Source organism: Ursus arctos, unplaced genomic scaffold (genome assembly GCF_023065955.2).
Source record: "Ursus arctos isolate Adak ecotype North America unplaced genomic scaffold, UrsArc2.0 scaffold_15, whole genome shotgun sequence".
Lineage (NCBI taxonomy): Eukaryota > Metazoa > Chordata > Mammalia > Carnivora > Ursidae > Ursus > Ursus arctos.
The window spans coordinates 49132964-49152951 of record NW_026622819.1 but is presented as its reverse complement, the minus strand read 5'-3'; the positions used below and the strand labels follow the sequence as shown (position 1 = coordinate 49152951).

At 42.2% G+C, this 19988-nt stretch overlaps 1 protein-coding gene across 1 annotated transcript in view; it reads left to right on the top strand.

Annotated features, from left to right (window-relative positions):
• ATP10B (ATPase phospholipid transporting 10B (putative)) overlaps positions 1 to 19988 on the top strand; it is a 203820-nt gene that overhangs the window by 152870 nt on the left and 30962 nt on the right. Inside the window, exons 13-17 of the mRNA XM_026510910.4 lie at positions 446 to 555; positions 2526 to 2652; positions 5594 to 5778; positions 10244 to 10565; positions 13895 to 13971. Of these exons, the coding sequence (XP_026366695.3) occupies positions 446 to 555; positions 2526 to 2652; positions 5594 to 5778; positions 10244 to 10565; positions 13895 to 13971 (821 nt within the window). The remainder of the gene's footprint in view (positions 1 to 445; positions 556 to 2525; positions 2653 to 5593; positions 5779 to 10243; positions 10566 to 13894; positions 13972 to 19988) is intronic.

Sequence of the window (19988 nt, the reverse complement as noted above, 5' to 3'; positions counted from 1 at the left end):
GGTATGTCTAAGACTTCACAAATAGTTGATCACCCAGGGCTAAACTGGCTACACGGAAAACACCCAAGGTAACAACAAAGATTCAGACTTCTTTCCCCTGATTCAGCAGGGCTTCAACTGGACCTGGGGACCTCTGTTATTTGTATAAGTTCCCAGGTGATTCTGATGCAAACATGTGTTTGGGAACAATACCTAAGACAACCCACCATCCCTAAATAGGACTTTTCTCGGCTAGGCTTTTGATGATCAGATATAGAAAGCAGAGAACGTAAGGATTCCTGGAGTTATCATGGGACATCATGGGATATCATGACAACCAGGAAAGATCTTCCATATTTCTGGGGTGGGCTATAAGGGGATTCCTCCTCACTCTTTCAGAGTGTTAGAAACAAGGATCCCCAAGCATTTGTACATGACCTCATGGAGGACAATGACTATTTGACAGTAACTGACATGGATGTGGAAAAGAAGGTGAGAAAAATCCGAGCCAGGACCCAGAAGCACCTAGACTTGTATGCAAGAGACGGCCTTCGAACACTGTGCATCGCCAAGAAGGTAAAAATAAATTCCTTCCTTAATAGCTATAAAGCCTCAACCCTAACTCTGTCTTTTCTATTTCTTTTTAGAAGACCCTTAATATTGGTTGTTTTAGTATTTTCAAAATTAGCTATTCTGACTCACCACGAAGACCCAGCATTTTGACAGTTATGCTGGGGCAGAACTCTGAATGGCAAGGTTCCATATCAGTGTGGCTTTGTTGTTCCCTGTTTTTCATTATGTATACATATAATTGGTAACCCATAACTCATAAAATAATTTTTAAGGTTATAATTTTTCCTTCAAAGTAGCTTTTTTAAATTTTGCATTATTTGCCTACATTTGAAATTTGGGAGATACTCTGTGATCACATAAAAATCTAGATTTCTGGTTTCTCTTAAAAATTTAGAGAATCCAATGAACCAGGTCTCCATTCTTGAATAGCAGCTAATAGCTAGAGCCTTGTAGTAGCTGATACCTTTGATGAAGGGTATATTCTCTTGTGTTCTGCAGTTGGTCACAGCCCCTATCTTCCTTGCTGTCTTGACCTTGGCCCAGGTATAGTAATGTAATCACTCACCTCTCGCCCTGCAGACCTTTGACTTTTCAGACCCTGCAAGGGAGGCAGGGAAAGAGATATGAATCCCAGAGTAGGGGCATCTAATGAGACATCTAAAATCAGATAGGGGAGCTATGATGACATGCATTTCTAGATGACTAAAAGTGGTTTCTTCTCTATAAATCCCCAGAGCTCTTCATCTCTTTTATGATGCTTAGTGCAGCAAAGTTTAAGAGCACCCACTTTAAACTCAGACCTACCAGGGTACAAGTCCCAATCTCACCACTTGCCTTTTGTGTGACCTTGGAAAAGTTTCTTCACCTCTCTGAGTTTGGGATTTTCTTATCTGTAAAATGGCACTAATGCTCCCTACCTCATACAGTTATCATGGAGATTAACTAAAGTAACATATACAGTGCCTGAGAGAGTGACCAGTGCTTACTACCCATAAATTTTAAGTATATCCTTAACACCACCTATTTCCATTGAAATTATTTGTGCCTATTTTGCCTCCTCTAATAAGATTATGAATTCCTCAAAAGCAAAGGCCTACCTGTATCCCTTTGGTTTTACCCCATAGTGCCATGTGTAGAAGGAAAAGCAAGGAATATTTGGTTGTTGGACAAAAGAATCATTTATTGCTATAAAAGACAGTATGCATGTAATGCCAAGAGAGGGGTCTAAACATGCTATGGACTCCAAGGGAGAAAGATATGCCCTCCAGTAGGATTCTTCCAGCTACTGGGTACCTCCAGTAGCTAGTGGAACAGTCTACCAGGCTCTGCAAGATCTGACTGCTGCTTACCTTCCCAGCCTCATTGCTGCCTCTTCTCTATCTGGCTCTCCATCCCTTAGCCAACCGGTATATTCAAAGTGAACACAAAGAAAGCTGAGTTCATTGTTGTTTCATGGCATGGCCTTTGCATTTGCCCCTCTCTGTGACTGACCCCTTCCCGTCATTGGATCTCAACTTGCATGTCACTTTGTCTAAGACAACTGAAGATGCAAATGAAATAACCCCACAGCTTCCCCCCATCTAGTCGCACTCCATCATGTCACCCTCTTTGTTTTCTGTAAAGAGCCCCTTAAAATTATCTGTCCTTCTAAATAATTTACTTGGATTAACGTCTCTCACCCTCCACTAGTTGATAAGCCCAGGCATAAGCGATCTTGTCCATCTTGATCACTGCTATACCTCCAGTGCCTAGAGAACAGCCGGGGCTCAGTGGTGATAATGGAGCATGAGGATTAATATTTCATTGATTCATGCATTCAAAAAAAATCATTGAAGAGAAATAACTGTGTAGGGAATTGTAATTCCTACATCTAATTGTATAGGGAAGTTCAAACAGGCCCATAGGATGCCCAGCATACAAGAATGGGGTGGGATTCACCCTACATTGGGAAAGAGCCTCTTCCTGTCCCACAGGTCATAACTGAAGATGACTTCCGGCGATGGGCCAGTTTCCGGTGTGAGGCAGAGGCATCCCTCGACAACCGAGATGAGCTGCTAATGGAGACCGCACAGCATCTGGAGAATCAACTCACCTTACTCGGTAGCTAAAAATAAGTCATCACTAAATTAAAAAGAAAAAAAAAAAGGAATGCTACAAGCTCTGGAGGGAGTTCTTGGCCCTGACTCTGACACTGCTGCAGATGTGTCTCAATTAAAATCCTTCCCTGGAGTGCGCTTCCAGGTATTTGGCACAAATGGTGCGGATATCCAATCTAGACTCCACAAGCCACTACCTGAGGATGCCCAGGAGCATTCCCACACTTCCTGCTGGATAAAGCCCAGGAGCTTGGTTACTTCTCTTCCATTTCTTCAAATGTTTATTGAGCACCTACTATATGCCAAGTAGCATACTAGGCATTGGGACTAGGGAACAAGAGCCATAGGCCCTATCCTCTTAGAGCTCAATCTAGAAGGAAACTGGATGCTTAAACAAGGAATTTCAACCAAGTATGATGAGGACTGGGCTGGAAGATTGACCTGGTGGTATGGGAGCAAGAGTAAAAGGTGCCAACCTAGGCTGGGGCCAAGGAGAGTTCTGGAAGGCAGGAGTGAGCAGAGCAGAGGAGCTGGTCAAGCAAAGGCAGAGAGTTTTCAGGCAGAGGAAGGGGCTTGAATGAAGAGCTAGACTTGAGACAGCCCGGACAGGCTAGAAACCCCAATGTCTGCCATGGCTGGACCACAGAGTGTGGGGAAAAACATAATGTGAGGTGGGAAAGCTCAGCATGACCCAGGTTATGAAGGGTACATAAATCATATGCTAATGGGTTAGAGAGGAGGGAGTAAAAGCAGAAACGGATTCATGTTTTACGAAAAGCTGCTGCTATGTGGAAGTTCGACTGATACACTAAGGTAAAGACAAGAAGCAGGGAGACCAGCTGAGAGGTAGTCTTCTCTTTCTGTGGGAGGTAAAATATTACCCAGAGAGAAGGAGGAGGCTTTGTTTATCAGGGTTAATCACCTCACAGCTGGGAGCAGGATCTGGAAATGGCAATACCTGACGCATGCACGTGCTGACCACGTGGCTAAAGCCTTCTTCCATCTGAGGAGACAATGCTGAGCTGGGGATGAGAGCCAAATCTTGGTCTTATGCTGTGTGCTCAGGGACCCATCCCCACACCCCCTGAGCCCTAGCTTCTCCTCCATATAAATCAGCCTGTTCCAAGCTCGCAGCCAGGCAGGTGTGCAAGGGGAAAGAACCAGGATTGCTGTAAGAAGACAGTGATGCCTTTACATATTAAAGGTAGCAGCAAGATTGGGCAGGAAGGGTGGCAACAGGGGGAGACCTATTCCCCACCTCCTTCAGCGCTGTTTTTTTTTTTTTTTTTTTTTCCCTGTGTTTTGACTCCAGGGCCTTTGCCTGCTGCCTCCCAAAGCCTCTCTGAAAGCTGGCCATGAGAACTTATTTTAACGGCAACCGGAGGGTAGCCAGGCCAGACAGTTCTATTCACACACAAGGCCACAGAATGTCATCCCAGGAGGGCACATGACTCCCTCCTCAGCCCCCTGAGGTTGCTTTTGTTTCAGGGAGCACTTTGGTCTCAGTCCCTGAGAAGTGCTCCTCAGCTTGTTCTGTGTTTGTCAAGGTCTGTTGGCTTCCCTTGCTGGGAAAGACTTCCACAGCCTTTCTCTTTCATTTTTTCTTTCACACAAATAAATGTGTTTTTCCTCTTTTCTCCTTCCCTCTGCTTCCCTGTAATGTAAATCACCTTTAGAATCTCACCTTCCAGGCTAACCCTTGGAGGGAAAGACAAGGACTGAACCATCACTTTTCATGGGGTTGTTTGCGCATTTGGGCCTGCAGTACAAAAGAGGCACATCTCAGGATAGAGACATTATTTTTGTTCCCTCAAGGTGGATTGGGGAGGAGAGCTTTGGGGCTGGGAGGAGATTTCATCTTACCACCAAGAATCTGCTATGCCACAGAAGCGGCATTGCATTCACACTAGGCCCCGCACTATGAAATGATCTTTTCAGTATGCATCCGGTGTAACTGCTTTGCCAACCTATTGTCTCGAGGGATTATTAAAAGAGATGAAATGCCTTGCTCCTGCCCAGAGTAAAATGGGCAGCCATTAGTCTGTTGTCTGAAGTCAATCTCAATTTAAATGCAGATTAATTTATGCTTAATCACTTAGCAACTATTTGATATTTGGGTATATAGATTCATCAGGGTTGGTGCAAAGCTTGAGATCATTCAAAAATTATAGAGTCTGTATATTTAATTCCAAGAATATTATCAAAAATCTGAGTCCCTGTTCTGCCATGAGCTGTTACAGAGCAGTCTCTCCACTGCTCTCCATTCCCTTGCTGCTAGACTCACCCAGGCTACGCCACCACACCCCTGCTCAGCCTCTAAACTCATCCTGCTTCCCCCAATCTCAGTGCATTCTCTAGAATGATCTTGTTAAAACTCAAAACTGATCCTGTCACTCTCCAGCTTAATTCCCCTTAATAGCTTTCTTGTCTACCAAATTAATCCGAAATCTTATAATGCCCTCACAAGGCTCTGCATGTTTCAGCAGGCTCACCTCCCTTCCTGGCCCCTTCTCTCACCCCACTCTGCCTCCTGTTCTGTGCTTTCTTCCACTCTGACCTCTGGGCCTTCATACATGCTCATCCCTCTACCTGGAATTCTCCTCCTTTGCCATTTCTTGGCCTTATCTTCCAGGTCTGAGCTCAAATGACGGTTCCTAACAAGATTGTCCCTGACTTTCTAGATGAAGTTCGGGTCTCCTAGTGTATGTTCACCTGGCACCCTGGGCTTTTCTTCTCATATAGTTCAGTTATAAATCCTTTTTCAACAAGCTTTTGAGCTGCAAGAGGGTAGAGACCGACTCCATTTCACTGCTGTATCCTGGGTGCTTACCACAGCCTAGAATGTGGGAGATATTTAATAATCACTACCTGACTTGATAGGGCTTTAGGGAACTTAAGCAGTTTTTCACTCTAATCGTAAGCTCTGGTGTCTTTGATCACTCCAGGAGCCACTGGGATCGAAGACCGGCTACAAGAAGGGGTTCCAGACACAATCGCTGCTCTGCGGGAGGCTGGGATCCAACTCTGGGTCTTGACTGGAGATAAGCAGGAGACAGCAATCAATATCGCCTATTCCTGCAGATTGTTAGATCAGACTGACACTGTTTACTCCATTAATACAGAAAGTCAGGTGAGGCCAAAGTAGAGACCAGATGTCCAAGAGCAGACTTGCAGGTGTCCAAGTATGTTTTGGTGGGATGAGAGAGAGAAAGAGAAAGGAAGAAGCAGAGTCCTAAAACTGCCGCTTTCAACCCCCAGTAGGTTGTGGGCGGCAGGGGATGGGGTTTGGAGAGAGGACTGTGTAAAGTCTGAACAGGCCCTAGGCCAACAAGAGATAGGCTTATGAGTGGGGTTTGGATACACAGAGAAGCACCCCTACCCTCAAAATATCACTGAACCTTGGAGCTCAGAGGTCCCTGGAAGTCATTCACCCCATCCCATGCATCATTGACCAGTTTGATTATATTACATCTAGTGGCACATGTTAGAAAGTTTTGATCTTCCAAATTCCACCCTTGGCCCAATCTCCGTATTTTACAAATGAGGAAACTAAAGACCCCTGGGACTAAGTCACTTACCCAGGATCACCCTGGCAGTTTCTGACAGAACTAAATCTAGAACACTGCCCTCCTGCCAGGCCAGTGCTATCTGCGTCATACCACGTTATTTGCTCACAGAACCCCAGTTGTCAGTTTCTTATACTTCGGATTCACTGTCCCACTGAAAAAGCCCCATTTAAATTAAAATGATTCTGAGTCAAAATTTCAGCTCCAATTTATATGTCAAATTGGTTTGCCACAGAATAAAACCTGAAGGGAATGATTCATGAGACCAGTATGTTTTGATGGGATGAGAGAGAGAGAGAAAGAGAAAGGGAGGAGCAGAGTCCTAGAACTGCAGTTTTCAATCCCCAGTAGGTTGTGGGCGGCAGGGGTTGGGGTTTGGAGAGAGGACTGTGTAAAGTCTGAGGAAGAGTATTCAAAATTATAATACAATTTTATATTTAGGAGAAAAAAAATCTATTTTCACAATGCAAACTGCAGAAAGTGAAGTTCCAACATCTTGGCTAATGAATATGGGAAGTAGGCATTGAGATGTATGCTCCTACCGAAAGGAAACAAGCAGGAAAAGTATTGGAGGGGTGGTGGGTGGAGGGCACTGGGAGACGTAGGCGTACCATAGGGAAAGGATGGAGAAGAGGTAAGAAGACGGGAAAGAACACAGAAAAAGGAGGCAGGGAGATGCTGGAACCTCACTCTTTCAGTTTTGCTTAGGACTGATTGGACCCAGAACGGAAGTTTAGGAGGTTTAAATCTGGTTTTTATTCCATAAAGGATCCACATACACATATTTTTTAAAAAGCAGTGTATACTATGAAAAGTGCCTAAGGCCCTTTACAAGAACTGGTAAAATCACTTTCTAGTCCAGTGCACAGATTATGCTGTGATTAGATTAAACCCCAATGAATTTTCAAAATGAAAATAATCTTGGGGAAATCTTTGGCATTAATATTATGCCTAGGAAAGAAAGTAATTTGCTGCTTGCTTGAGTACTTGATCCCTGTAATAACAGTGATATCTGCCTGCCCCGCTTGCAATGGAAATTCTATGTACAATGATTATTTCACTCCAGGTGATTCCAGAAGGACATGGGCAAACTTCTGAGTCAGTGAGCCCAAGAAGGATAGAGTGGGCTTTTATGGTTTCTGTTAAATGCAATGCACTCCTCTAGGAAGCTGAAGATGTTTAGCAATTTATTAGCCAACATTCCTAAGGAACGTGGGTCGTGTTTCATGTTTTGTTCAGTCACTGTTGATTCATTTAAAGCTGTCTGGGACCCTCTCAGATGATATCTGAATGTTAGGCCCTGTCCACACCCTGAGCCCACTAAACCTCTAAGATTAGTCATTCGCACCCCTTACCCAGGAAAAAGTGGTGGCTACATGGATATGTTAAGCCAGAAACTGGGGAGATCCATTCCAAATCTCAGATTTACTTAAACCCTAGTTTAATGTAATTATGTATTCAGTGAATATTTCCTCCTAGGGTTTTAATCTGCCTAATTCATTATAAATTGATTTAGGGCTACTGTTTCTTTGTTATGTACCTTAAAGCTATAAGCAGGTTATGGAACCTCTCTAGACCTCAGGGTTCACATCCATAAAATGAGAGAATTACTAACCCATCATTGAAAGTGCTGGTCTGTCAAGGAATTTAGAAGGGACTAGAGTATTAGACAGAAACTAATAACAGCAATGATTATTATCATTATTAGTAACATATATTGAAAGCTTAATATGTTCCAGGTACCATACCTCCCTAAACTTCACTCTCCTCATATGTAAAATAGGGATTAGAAAGATTTATTTCAGAGGCTATGGAGAGGATTAAATAAGATCATAGAAGAAAAATACTTATTAGCACAGTATTTGTGTTAGTTAACAAATTACTCCAAAATTTAACATCTGTAAAGAACCAACATTTATTATCCCACAGTTTCTGTGGGTTAGGAGTCTAGGGGCAGCTTAACTGGGTACCTCTGGTTCAAGGTCTTTCTGGAGGCTGCAGTCAAACTGTCAGGGCTGTAGAATCATCTGAAGGCTCAACTGGTAGGTAGTTTGGGCATGGAGAGAAGGCCTTCTTCTAAGCCCACAGACATGATTGCTGGCAAACTTCAATTCCTCACCACGTGGGCTTCTCCGTAGAGCTGCTTCACAACATGGCAGCTGCTTTCCCCCACAGCAAACCATCCAAGAGAGAGGGAAAAGAGTGCCAAATTGGAAGCCATGATCTCTTTATAAGCTAATCTGGGAAGTGACATCCCATCACTTTTGCAGAATTCTCTACATTAGAAAGGAATTGCTAGATGTGGCTCACACCCAAGGGAAGAGATTACACAGGAGCGCTCATCCCAGGAGGACAGGGATCATTGAGAACCATCTTAGAGGCTCCCTTCCACAGTATCTGGCATATACTGAAGGTTAAATGAATGGCAACTATTGTGGTTATTATATCACACTTTGAAACAAGTAAATTCAGAGATTTTATTTTGAAACTTATATCTCCAATGACTTCCTGCAGCCATATGTTGGAGAAATTTATATAATTTGTGCTGGCCCCAACTCGCAGCATGGACTGTCTTGATCTCTTTCCCAGATAAGTGCCTCAGGCATAACCACCCACTCCTGGAACTACTTCCTATCACCCCTCTAGGTTCTGGGCGTAGCCTATTGCTTGCAACACTCAATTTAGCATCCCCTAAGGGAAGACTCAGGAATGATTAACTGCAGTTCTACTCACTCCAGAATAAATGACTCCAAATATTCTCAGAAGCTTCTAGATCAATGGTCCCCAAACCTATCATATCAGAACAAGCTTCACAATTTTTGCCTAATCCACATATTACCTGTACTGTTTTTTCTATTTAATGATTTCATTTAAATTGACTGACTTTAAACACTTAAATTTATTTTTAGAATTTTTTAGCACTACAGTGAGTGAAAATCATCTTTGCCATGGATAAAAGAACACTGCTAAATAAAGATCATGTGGACAAAATCAGAGAGGAAGATAAACCATAAGAGACTCTTAATCATAGGAAACAAACTGGGGGTTACTGGAAGGGAGGGAGGTAGAGGGATGGGGTAACTGGATGATGGGCATTAAGGAAGGCACTTGATGTAATGAGCACTGGGTGTTATATAAGACTGATGAATCACTGATCTCTACCTCTGAAATGGATAATATATGTTAATTAATTGAATTTAAATATTTTAAAAGTTTATAAAAAGAGATCATGTGAACAAAACAATGCTATTAAAATTGATGATCCGGTTGACTGCCACAACTTTTCTCTATCTTTATTTGAAAGTAGTGTTGCAAAATCTAAAGAGGCACTAAGGATATATTTGGAACCAAAGTGTGACTTTATCTCTGATACAATCAAAGGTAAAAGAGGAAAATTGATAAGAGCAAATAAGTCCTTCACGATGTTTCAAGGTAAACCTCAGAAAAAAATCAGTAAGAAATTTCTTTACATCAGTAAGATGTTCACATTCATCATCAGTTTTAGCCAAAATGACCAATACATTCATACCAACAGATAAACATACAAAATATTTTTTCAATTAAAAGCCATAATGTCAGTAGCAATGATTTGCCTCCACTAGTAAGTTGCTAGGGCAAGTTACTAATGATTTCACTGTTTCAGTTTCCTCATCACTCAATTTCCTAAGGAGAACTAAAATGACTTTTGAGAAATAGAAAGCATTATACCATCATGACACATTGTCATTATTTACCATCACATTCTATTATTAGCTTATACCATCCCTGTGTCGGTCCCCAGCTTGCTGAGCTCCTTCCCCTCCCATTCCCTAGCAGTCTCTATTTTGCCATTAATTTGCTTCCAAATTAATATTGCTTTGATGCCTTTTGAAATATTGCAGAGAAATTAGAGAAATCAGAGAATGATTCCTGAGTAATCTCTATGGTGGTAGAGTTTCATAACTATTTTACTAAAGGATAAAGTGAGATCTTTAACCTACATTTCTAGTGCTGCTTACTAATACAATATTTATTATTCTAACTCTATAGGAAACTTGCGAATCCATCCTCAACTGTGCACTGGAAGAAGTAAAGCAATTTCATGGACCACAGAAGCCAGACCGCAAGCTCTTTGGGTTCTGTTTACCTTCTGAGACGCTACCCCCCACCTCAAGAGCTGCAGTTCCAGACGTTGGACTGGTCATCGATGGGAAGACATTGAATGCCATTTTTCAGGGAGAACTGGAGATGAAATTTTTGGAGTTGACTCAGTACTGCCGGTCTGTCCTATGCTGCCGTTCCACCCCGCTCCAGAAGAGTATGATAGTCAAGCTGGTGCGAGACAAGTTGAGCGTCATGACCCTTTCCATAGGTACCCATCTTGCTGAGATGTGGGCATAGCCTGTGAGGCTGATCTCACAAGAGGCATGGGCCAGAGGTGGGAGGTCATAATTCAAAGTCGAGATACCCAGGCTGGGGATCCCTGTATTACACTGAGAGAGTTCAAAGTGACAGCCAAGACATGGCAGCCGGGAGATGCAGCAGAGGCTAAGTAGAGTGGGAGAGTGATTCAAAGTTCTCAGGATTAGCACGTCACTGAGGAAAGATTAGTACTTGAATGGAGGTAAAAGCCAGAAGGAGCCTCAAATTCAGAACATTCACATAACTCAGTAATAGACACTCAGGCCAACTCAGTTCTGGGACACAGACCATTTCCCTTTTGATGCTTAACACCTGGCATAATAATATAAACCTCAGTTGTTTGTGGATTTGGTATTCTGCTGAGTGTTGATGGCTGGTGGGGAGACTGTAGAAGAGGAGCCTATCCGGTATGTTCACTCCTGCAGGGAATGGCCAGCAATCCCTGTACCGACTGATGAAAGATGACTCCAAACTTTGCCGTGAAAGAGAGGAAAAGGCAAGGGGGTCAACGCTCAGAGGCGAAGACCCTTTGCTCTTCTTTGCTCCCACTTTTATTGGTCCTTCAAGAAAATCACAAATCCTTTATCACTGTTCCTCGAGCACATGTGGTGTGACCCGGGGTCTTACTGAAAACTGGGAGGATCTGTTTACGGGAAAGATAGGATATGCTAATCTTCGTGTTCTCTGAATTCTGCTAAACATAGCCTAAGGGACAATACCTACATCTCTTAGACCACAAGGCGACTGTTTGGCTAGGAAAGCTTCAGGAAGGCAATTCCCCAGGGCATTCCAGTGGCAGAGTGGTCACGTAGGCCTCGGCATGCCAAAGGCCTACGCCCTTCTCCGAAACCTTCCCCGCCCGCAGCGGCTTCCGCGTTACATTGTAGCAAGCCAGGTATTATGGCTGATTTCATGCTCCACGTTAACCCCAACTCGTTCCTAAATACAAGGCCCAGCACAACGCATACACTCGACAAATGCTGTTTGGTTGGTTGATGAAAAAAATTCCTCATAGGAGACTAAACTTTAACCATTGTTAAGGCAGAGAAATAAAAACTGTATCTACATCAAACCTTTCAGGAACAAGCAAACCTGGTCTACAAGAATCTTCACGACCTGGTCTCCGCTAACCCTCCGGCCACATCCTTCACCACAGCTATTGTCCATTCCCCAACATCTGGCGCTCCGTGTTCTAACCAAATGGAGCTGCTTACCATTCTCCATGAGCCTTGTCCTCTCTCACTCCCAGGACTTTGCACAAGCTACTTCCTCTGTCAAACACCCTTTGTTCCAATCCCACCTACCCTTCCTTCTCTCTGGGAACTCCTGCAGCACAGAGCCCTGAGCGCTGCAGAGCCCCGGTCTGCTTTCTGTGATGGCCTGCTCAGGAGACCATGTGTTCCTTGAACAGAGGGACCATGTCAGTCTTACCATTTTGTCTGTGCTCTGTGCATATACCAAGCACATAGTAAATATTGCATTCATTTAGGGATATTCCTACAGATGCTTCCAGGTTCTATCCTTCCTACACAGACATGGAGAGAGATTTTTCCTTCCTGGTATTTCAAATTAAGAAGCCTATTTACACATTGTTTTTTCTCCCAGGCTTCAGGCAAAAGCAATTCAAACCAAAAAAAAAAAAAAAAAGGAGTGGGCAGAAAGAATACAGGGAGCAGAGCTTTAGCAACTGTATCCTAATTTTATTCCCTGAATTGTCCTCTTTAAAACTTTAGACACACCCAAGGCAACAACCCAGGACAGACTCCCTGAGGTAAGAAATTGGCTCCACTGCCATAGAAGCAGAAACAAAACCAGGAGGGTGAGCAGTGGCCTGATTCCACACCTCTGCTTCCACTGATTTGCTAACAGAAGAGGTTAAAAGGTGGATTTGCTCTCCAAGGGGAAGAAAAAAATAATGTGCTCCTATACTATCGTAAAAAAAAAAATAATCATTACAAGAATAATGGCTACTTACAGTGACAAAATTTGTAAGATTAATTTCATTGCCAAATAACTAAGGGAAGAAAATTCTCTCCCCCAATTCCATATTCTCTATGTTATCTAATATATATTTAATTGCATTCTATTATGAGAACCTACTGGAAAAAGAGGTGGGGCCAGGAGGAAAATGAAGGCAATGCAGTCCACAAACCAAGGTCACCAGCCCGAGTCCAGCCCCCTACATGTTTTTGCAGGGATATAAGAATGATTTTTATGTTTTTAACTGTAAAAGACTATTTGCCTCTCAGCAAGAACAGTTGTTCAATTTTGCTTCTTGGCCCACAGAGCCTAAAATATTTACTATCTGGCCCCTTATAGAAAAAGTTTGCTAATCTCTGGTCTGAAAGATAAAGCTCTGGGAAAAGCTAGGTTTGTAAGGAAAGCCTCACTGTATGGAGCTGTGCTGTCCAAAACGGTGGCCACCTAGCTATATATAGGTATTAAATTTAAAATTAAATAGAATTTCACCAGCCGCATCTCAATGCTCACATGGGGCTAGTGGTTTCTATATTAGTAAAGATACAGGATATTTCCATCATCACAGACCTATATGACAGTGCTGGAGGCTGTGTGTGTATTTCCATGCCCTAACCTCCAATTTCCTGAAACAAGCACCTTAGTTTGTTAAATGGGAACTCAGTGTGACTAAATGTTCCTCAACCAAAAAAAATCTGTCAATCCCATTTTCCTATATTCAGAAACAAAACTGAACACCATCCCTGTCCTTGGACACCATTGACAATCGGATGATTCAGCTGTCCAGACATTCCAATGGTCTCAATATGGTAAATATTTTAGCTTATACTGAGTTAGGAAAGGTAGCAAAGATCTTCACGCCAATGCTCCTGGGCCCCTTCCCTAGCTGGTTTACCCTTGCAGAATCTCTGTGTTGCTCAAATTTTCCGTTTGCTCATTAGTGAAGTCCGTTGTAACATTTGTGAAGGCCTTTTTTTTTTTTTTTTTTTTTTTTTTGGTCAACTGTAAAGCACTGCCACAGACTCACTATTGTATTCCCAATACCTAATATTGTGCCTAGAAGAAAGACACAATAAACATTTGTCAAATAATAAATAGAGCTTCTTGTGAAAGAAGAAAGGACCTCTCTCAGGCCAAATAGTGTAGCAATGACTTTTCTTATAGGACTATTCAGAGCAATGTTAAAAGTATTCAATTATGTACAAATGGGGACACTTTACAGCCATCACTGTAACACCCTTTCCATTGTCATGCAGCAGTTAGACCGGGAATAAAGACACCTCATGATCGATCTCCTTTCAGGTGATGGAGCAAATGACGTAAGCATGATTCAAGCTGCTGACATTGGAATTGGGATATCTGGACAGGAAGGCATGCAGGTACTGTTCCCCTCAATTCTTCTCATTTCTTCCCTAACTCCCCTTGATCCTTTTTGAAGAGTTATGGAATTCCCCCACAGTGTAGGAGGAACTTCTCCCCAAGAGCTTTGCAGAATTATCATCTGAGAGTGACAAGGCTTCCATGTCTATACATAACCTCCATCACTATACCCCTGCTACCCAGTCCTTCTGATACAGAGGAAAATTGAAGGATGCTTAGCTTTTTTTGGGGGGGGGGTGCAAAAAGGTGGGTTTCTTTTTTATTTATTTTTTGTTGTTATTACGATATGTTAGTCACCATACAGTACATCATTAACTTTTGGTGTAGTGTTCATGATTCATTGTTTGCATATAACACCCAGTCTTCCATGCAATATGTACCCTCCTTAATACCCTTCACCGGGCTAGCCCAACCCCCCACACCCCTCCCCTCTAAAACCCTCGGTTTGTTTCCTGGAGTCCATAGTCTCTCATGGTTCGTCTCCGCCTCTGAACTCCCCCCTTCATTTTTCCCTTCCTTCTCCTAAAGTCCTCCATGCTATTCCTTATGTTCCACACATAAGTGAAACCGTATAATTGTCTTTCTCTGCTTGACTTATTTCACTTAGTGTAATCTCCTCCAGTTCCATCCATGTTGATGCAAATGTTGTATAATCATCCTTTCTGATGGCTAATATTCCATTGTATATATGGACCACTGTTGAAGGGCATCTCGGGTCCTTCCACAGTTTGGTTATTGTGACATTGCTGCTATGTACATTAGGGTGCATATGGCCCTTATTTTCACTACATCTGTATCATTGGGGTAAACACCCAGTAGTGCAATTGCTAGGTCATAGGGTAGCTCTATTATTAACTTTTTGAGGAACCTCCACACTGTTTTCCAAAGTGGCTGTACCAGCTTTCATTCCCACCAACAATGTTAGAGCGTTCCCCTTTCTCTATATCCTCTCCAACATTTGTTGTTTCTTGCCTTGTCAATTTTTGCCATTGTAACTGGTGTAAGGTGGTATCTCAATGTGGTTTTGATTTGAATTTCCCTGATGCCTAATGATGTTGAACATTTTTTCAAGTGTCTTTTCGCCATTCGTATGTCTTCATTGGAAAAGTGTTCATATCTTCTGCCCATTTTTTGATTTGATTATTTGTTCTTTGGCTGTTGAGTTTGAGAAGTTCTTTATAGATCTTGGATACCAGCCGTTTATCTGTAATGTCATTTGCAAATATCTTCTCCCATTCTGTGGGTTGCCTCTTTGTTTTCCTGACTATTTCCTTTGCTGTGCAGAAGTTTTTTATCTTGATGAAGTCCCAAAAGTTCACTTTTGCTTTTGTTTCCCTTGCCTTTGGAGATGTGTCTTAAAAGAAGTTGCTGTGCCAGTGTTGAAGAGGTTACTGCCTATGTTCTCCTCTAGGACTTTGATGGATTCCTGTCTCACATCGAGGGCTTTCTTCCAATTAGAGTTTATCTTTGTGTATGGTGTGAGAGCATGATCGAGTTTCATTCTTCAGTATATAGCTGTCCAATTTTCCCAGCACCATTTATCGAAGAGACTGTCTTTTTTCCATTGGATATTTTTTCCTGATTTGTCAAAGATTAGTTGACCATAGAGTTGAGGGTCCATATGTGGGCTCTCTGTTCTGTTCCATTGATCTATGTGTCTGTTTTTGTGCCAGTACCATGCTGTCTTAATGATCACAGCTTTGTAGTATAGCTTGAAATCAGGCAACAGGATGCCCTCAGCTTTGTTTTTCTTTTTCAACATTTCCTTGGTGATTTGGTGTCTTTTCTGGTTCCACACAAATTTTAGGATTGTTTGTTCCAACACTTTGAAAAATGACATTGGTATTTTGATCAGGATGGCATTGAAAGTATAGATTTCTCTGAGTAACACAGACATTTTAACTTATGTTTATTCTTCCAATCCATGAGCATGGAATGTTTTTCCATCTTTTTGTGTCTTCTTCAGTGTTTTTCATCAGTGTTCTGTAGTTTCTAGAGTATAGATCATTTACCTCTTTGGTTAGGTTTATTCCAAGGTATCCTATGGTTTTTGGTGCTATTGTAAATGGAATCGTTCCCTAATTTCGCTTTCTTCAGTCTCATTGTTAGTGTATAGAAATGCAACTGATTTCTGTGCATTGATTTTGTATCCTGCCACATTACCACATTGCTGCATGAGTTCTACTGATTTGGGGGTGGAGTCTTTTGGGTTTTCCACATAAAGTATCATATCATCTGTGAAGATAGAGCATTTGAACTCTCTGCCAATTTGAATACCTTTTATTTCTTTTTGTTGTCCGATTACTGTTGCTAGGACTTCTAGTACTATGTTGAACAACAGTGGTGACAGCAGGCATCCTCGTCGTGTTCCTGATTTTAGGGGAAAGGCTCTCAGCTTTTCCCCATTGAGAATGATATTCACTGTGGGATTTTCATAGATGGTTTTTATGAAATCGAGGAATGTTCCCTCGAGCCCTACACTCTGAAGAGTTTTAATCAGGAAAGGATGCTGTAGTTTGTCAAATGCTTTTTCTGCATCAATTGAGAGGATCATATGGTTCTTGTCTCTTCTTTTATTAATGTGTTCTATCACACATTGATTTGTGAATGTTGAACCACCCTTGCATCCCAGGGATGAATCCCACCTGATCATGATGTACTGTTGGATCCTATTAGCTAAGATCTTGTTGAGAATTTTGACATCCATATTTGTCAGGGCTATCGGTCTGTAATTCTCCTTTTTGATGGGGTTTTTGCCTGGTTTGGGGATCAAGGTAGTCCTGGTCTCATACAATGAGTTTGGAAGTTTCCTTCTGTTTCAATTTTCTGAAACAGCTTCAGGAGAATAGGTATTATTTCTTCTTTAAACCCTTGGTAGAATTCTCCCGGGAATCCATCAGGCCCTGGACTCTTGTTTTTTTGGGAGGTTTTTGATCACTGCTTCAATCTCATTACTGGATATTGGCCTATTTAGGATGCCAATCTCTTCTTTTTTCAGTCTTGATAGTTTATAGGTTTCTAGGAAGGCATCCATTTCTTCCAGGTTGCTTAATTTATTGGCATATAGTTGTTGATAATAGTTTCTAATGATTGTTTCTATTTCCTTGGTGTTAGTCATGATCCCGCCCCTTTCATTCATAATTTTATTAATTTGGGTCCTTCTCTTTTCTTTTGGATAAGTCTGGCCATGGTTTATCAATCTTACTAATTCTTTCAAAGAACCAGCTTCGAGTTTTGTTGATCCACTCTACTGTATTTCTGGTTTCTAAATCATTGATCTCTGCTCTAATCTTAATCAGTTGTCTTTTCATGTGTGGCTTAGGCCTGTTCTTCTGTTCCATCTCCAGTTGTTTAAGGTGTGAGTATAAGGACTGCATTTTAGATTTTTCTATTATTTTGAGTGAGGTTTGTATGGCTATGTATTTCCCCCTTAGGACCGCCTTTGCAGCATCCCGTAGGTTTTGGACTGATGTGTTTTTGTTCTCATTGGTCTCCATAAATTGCTTAAGTTCTTCTTTAATTTCCTGGTTGACCCAAATATTCTTAAGCAGGATGGTCCCTAGCTTCCAAGTGTTTGAGTTTCTTCCAAACTTTTTCCTGTGATTGAGTTCTAGTTTCAAAGCACTGTGCTCTGAGAATATGCAGGGAATAATCTCAATCCTTTGGTATCCGTTTAGACCTGTTTTGTGACCCAGTATCTGATCTATTCTGGAGAAAGTTCCATGTGTGTTTGAAAAGAATGAATATTCTGTTGTTTTAGGGTGGAATGTTCTGTACATATCTATAAGGTCCATCTGGTCCAGTGTGTCATTCAAAGCACTTATTTCTTTGTTGATTTTCTGCTTAGATGATCTATTGCTGAGAGTGGAATGTTGTCTCCTACTATTAATGTATCATTATCTATATGTTTCTTTACTTTGGTTAACAGTGGCTTATGTAGTTGGCTGCTCCCCTGTTGGGGGGATAGATATCTATAATTGTTAGAGTCTCTTGTTGGATATACCCTTTGAGAATAATATAGTGCCCTTCTGTATCTCTAACTACAGTCTTTAGCTTAAAATCTAATTTGTCTGATATGAGAATTGCTACCCCAGTTTTCTTCTGAGGTCCATTGGTATGAAAAATCGTTCTCCATCCCCCTCACTTTCAGTCTGGATGTATCTTTAGGTTCAAAGTGAGTCTCTTGTAGACAGCATATGGATAGGTCATGTCTTTTTATCCAATCTGCAACCCTGTGCTGTTTTATGGGAGCACTTAGGCCATTCACATTGAGAGTGATTATTGAGAGAGATGATTTTAGTGTCGTCATGTCTGTAAAGTCCTTGTTTCTATAGATTGTCTCTGTAAATTTCCGTTCTGTATCACTCTTGGAGTCTTTCTTCTTTTATAGAATGCCACTTAATATTTCTTGCAGGGCCGGCTTGGTGGTCACATATTCTTTCAGTTTCTGCCAGTCTTGGAAGCTTCTTGTCTCTCCATCCATTCTGAATGAGAGCTTTGCTGGCTGCATGTTCTTCTCATTTAGTACCCTGGATATGTCTTGCCAGCCCTTTCTGGCTTGCCAGATCTCTGTGGACAGGTCTGACATTATTCTGATGCTCCTCCCTCTGTACATAAGAAATCTCTTCCCCCTCGCCACTTTCAAGATTGTTTCCTTGGATCTAAGATTTGCAAATTGTACTATTATATGTTGTGGTGTCAGTCTGTTCTCATTGATCTTGGGAGGGGTCCTCTCTGCCTCTTGGACACAAATGCTTGTTTCCTTCCCCAAATTAGGGATGTTCTCGGTTACAATTTGCTCAAATGTATCTTATAGACCTCTCTCTTTCTCCAGCCCCTCTGGGATCCCAATAATTCTGATATTGGAGTGTTTCATTGAGTCAGTAATCTCCCTCAGCTTAGTTTCTTGAAATTGGATTCTTTTTTCCCATGTCACCTCTTTTTCCTTCTTTTCTATCATCTTATCCTCTAACTCACTAATTCGTTCTTCCGCCTCATTTACCCTGGCAGTCAGAGCATCCAGTTTAGACTGCATTTCATTCATAGCATTTTTAAGTTCTGCCAGATTAGTTCTCATTTCAGCCCTTAGAGATTTTATATTTTCGTTAATATTTTTCTCAAGCCTATATGTCATCTTGATAATTGTTACTCTGAAATCCATTTCTGACATCTTGGTTATATCCATATCCATTATTTCTGTGGCAGAGGCCACAGTCTCTATTTCTTTCCTTTGTTGGGGGTTCCTCCTCTTTGTCATTCTGATGAGGTGTGGTTGCAGGAATGTACAGAGTCCAAATTATTGACCAGGACCCAAGCAAGATGCATGTGTTTTATAGGGACCTTAGGGATGTGAGCTTCTTATACTTCCAGCCTGCCTTCGGGGGGAGGGGCCTGCCATGCTGATACTGAGGCAACTGTATTTGGGCAGAGTTGCCTTGCCCCCTGTTGGGGGGGTGGGGATGGACTCAATGAGAACCGGTTTTTTGGGGCTTTTGTTCTCTGGCAGCTTTCCCTGGTGGCTTTCTGTGTCTCCTCTGAGAGAGCAGAAGTAACTATATCCAAACCTCTGTCTCAGAACAGAGAGATCACAGTCTGCTCCTCACTGAGCTCACCAGGCCACACTGACTCCGTTTCTGTCTGTGCTGCTAAAAACCCACAGTGCCCTGGGTTGTGTGTCCCACAGCCACTCTCCCAGTCCTCACTCCCAAGGCATGTCTCTGCCCTTTGTGCTTGTAAAACCGCCAGCTGCCTGGTTCACAAGTGCACTCCTGAGCTCCAGGTTTCAGTCTGGTACAGTATCCTAAAGACCTTTCCCTGCCCTGCTCTGTGAGTCTGTGCCTGGTCCCCAGCATGGGAGGCTTATGCCTTCTCAGTGCAAGTTCACGGAGGCTCCCGCCCCCCTCCGTTTATCTTCCGATATCTGCCCACAGACTCTCAACTCCCACTTCATACCTTGAGACCAACCACCAAAGAAGTTCTGTTTGTAGAGATCCAGATATATCTTCTTACATCTCAG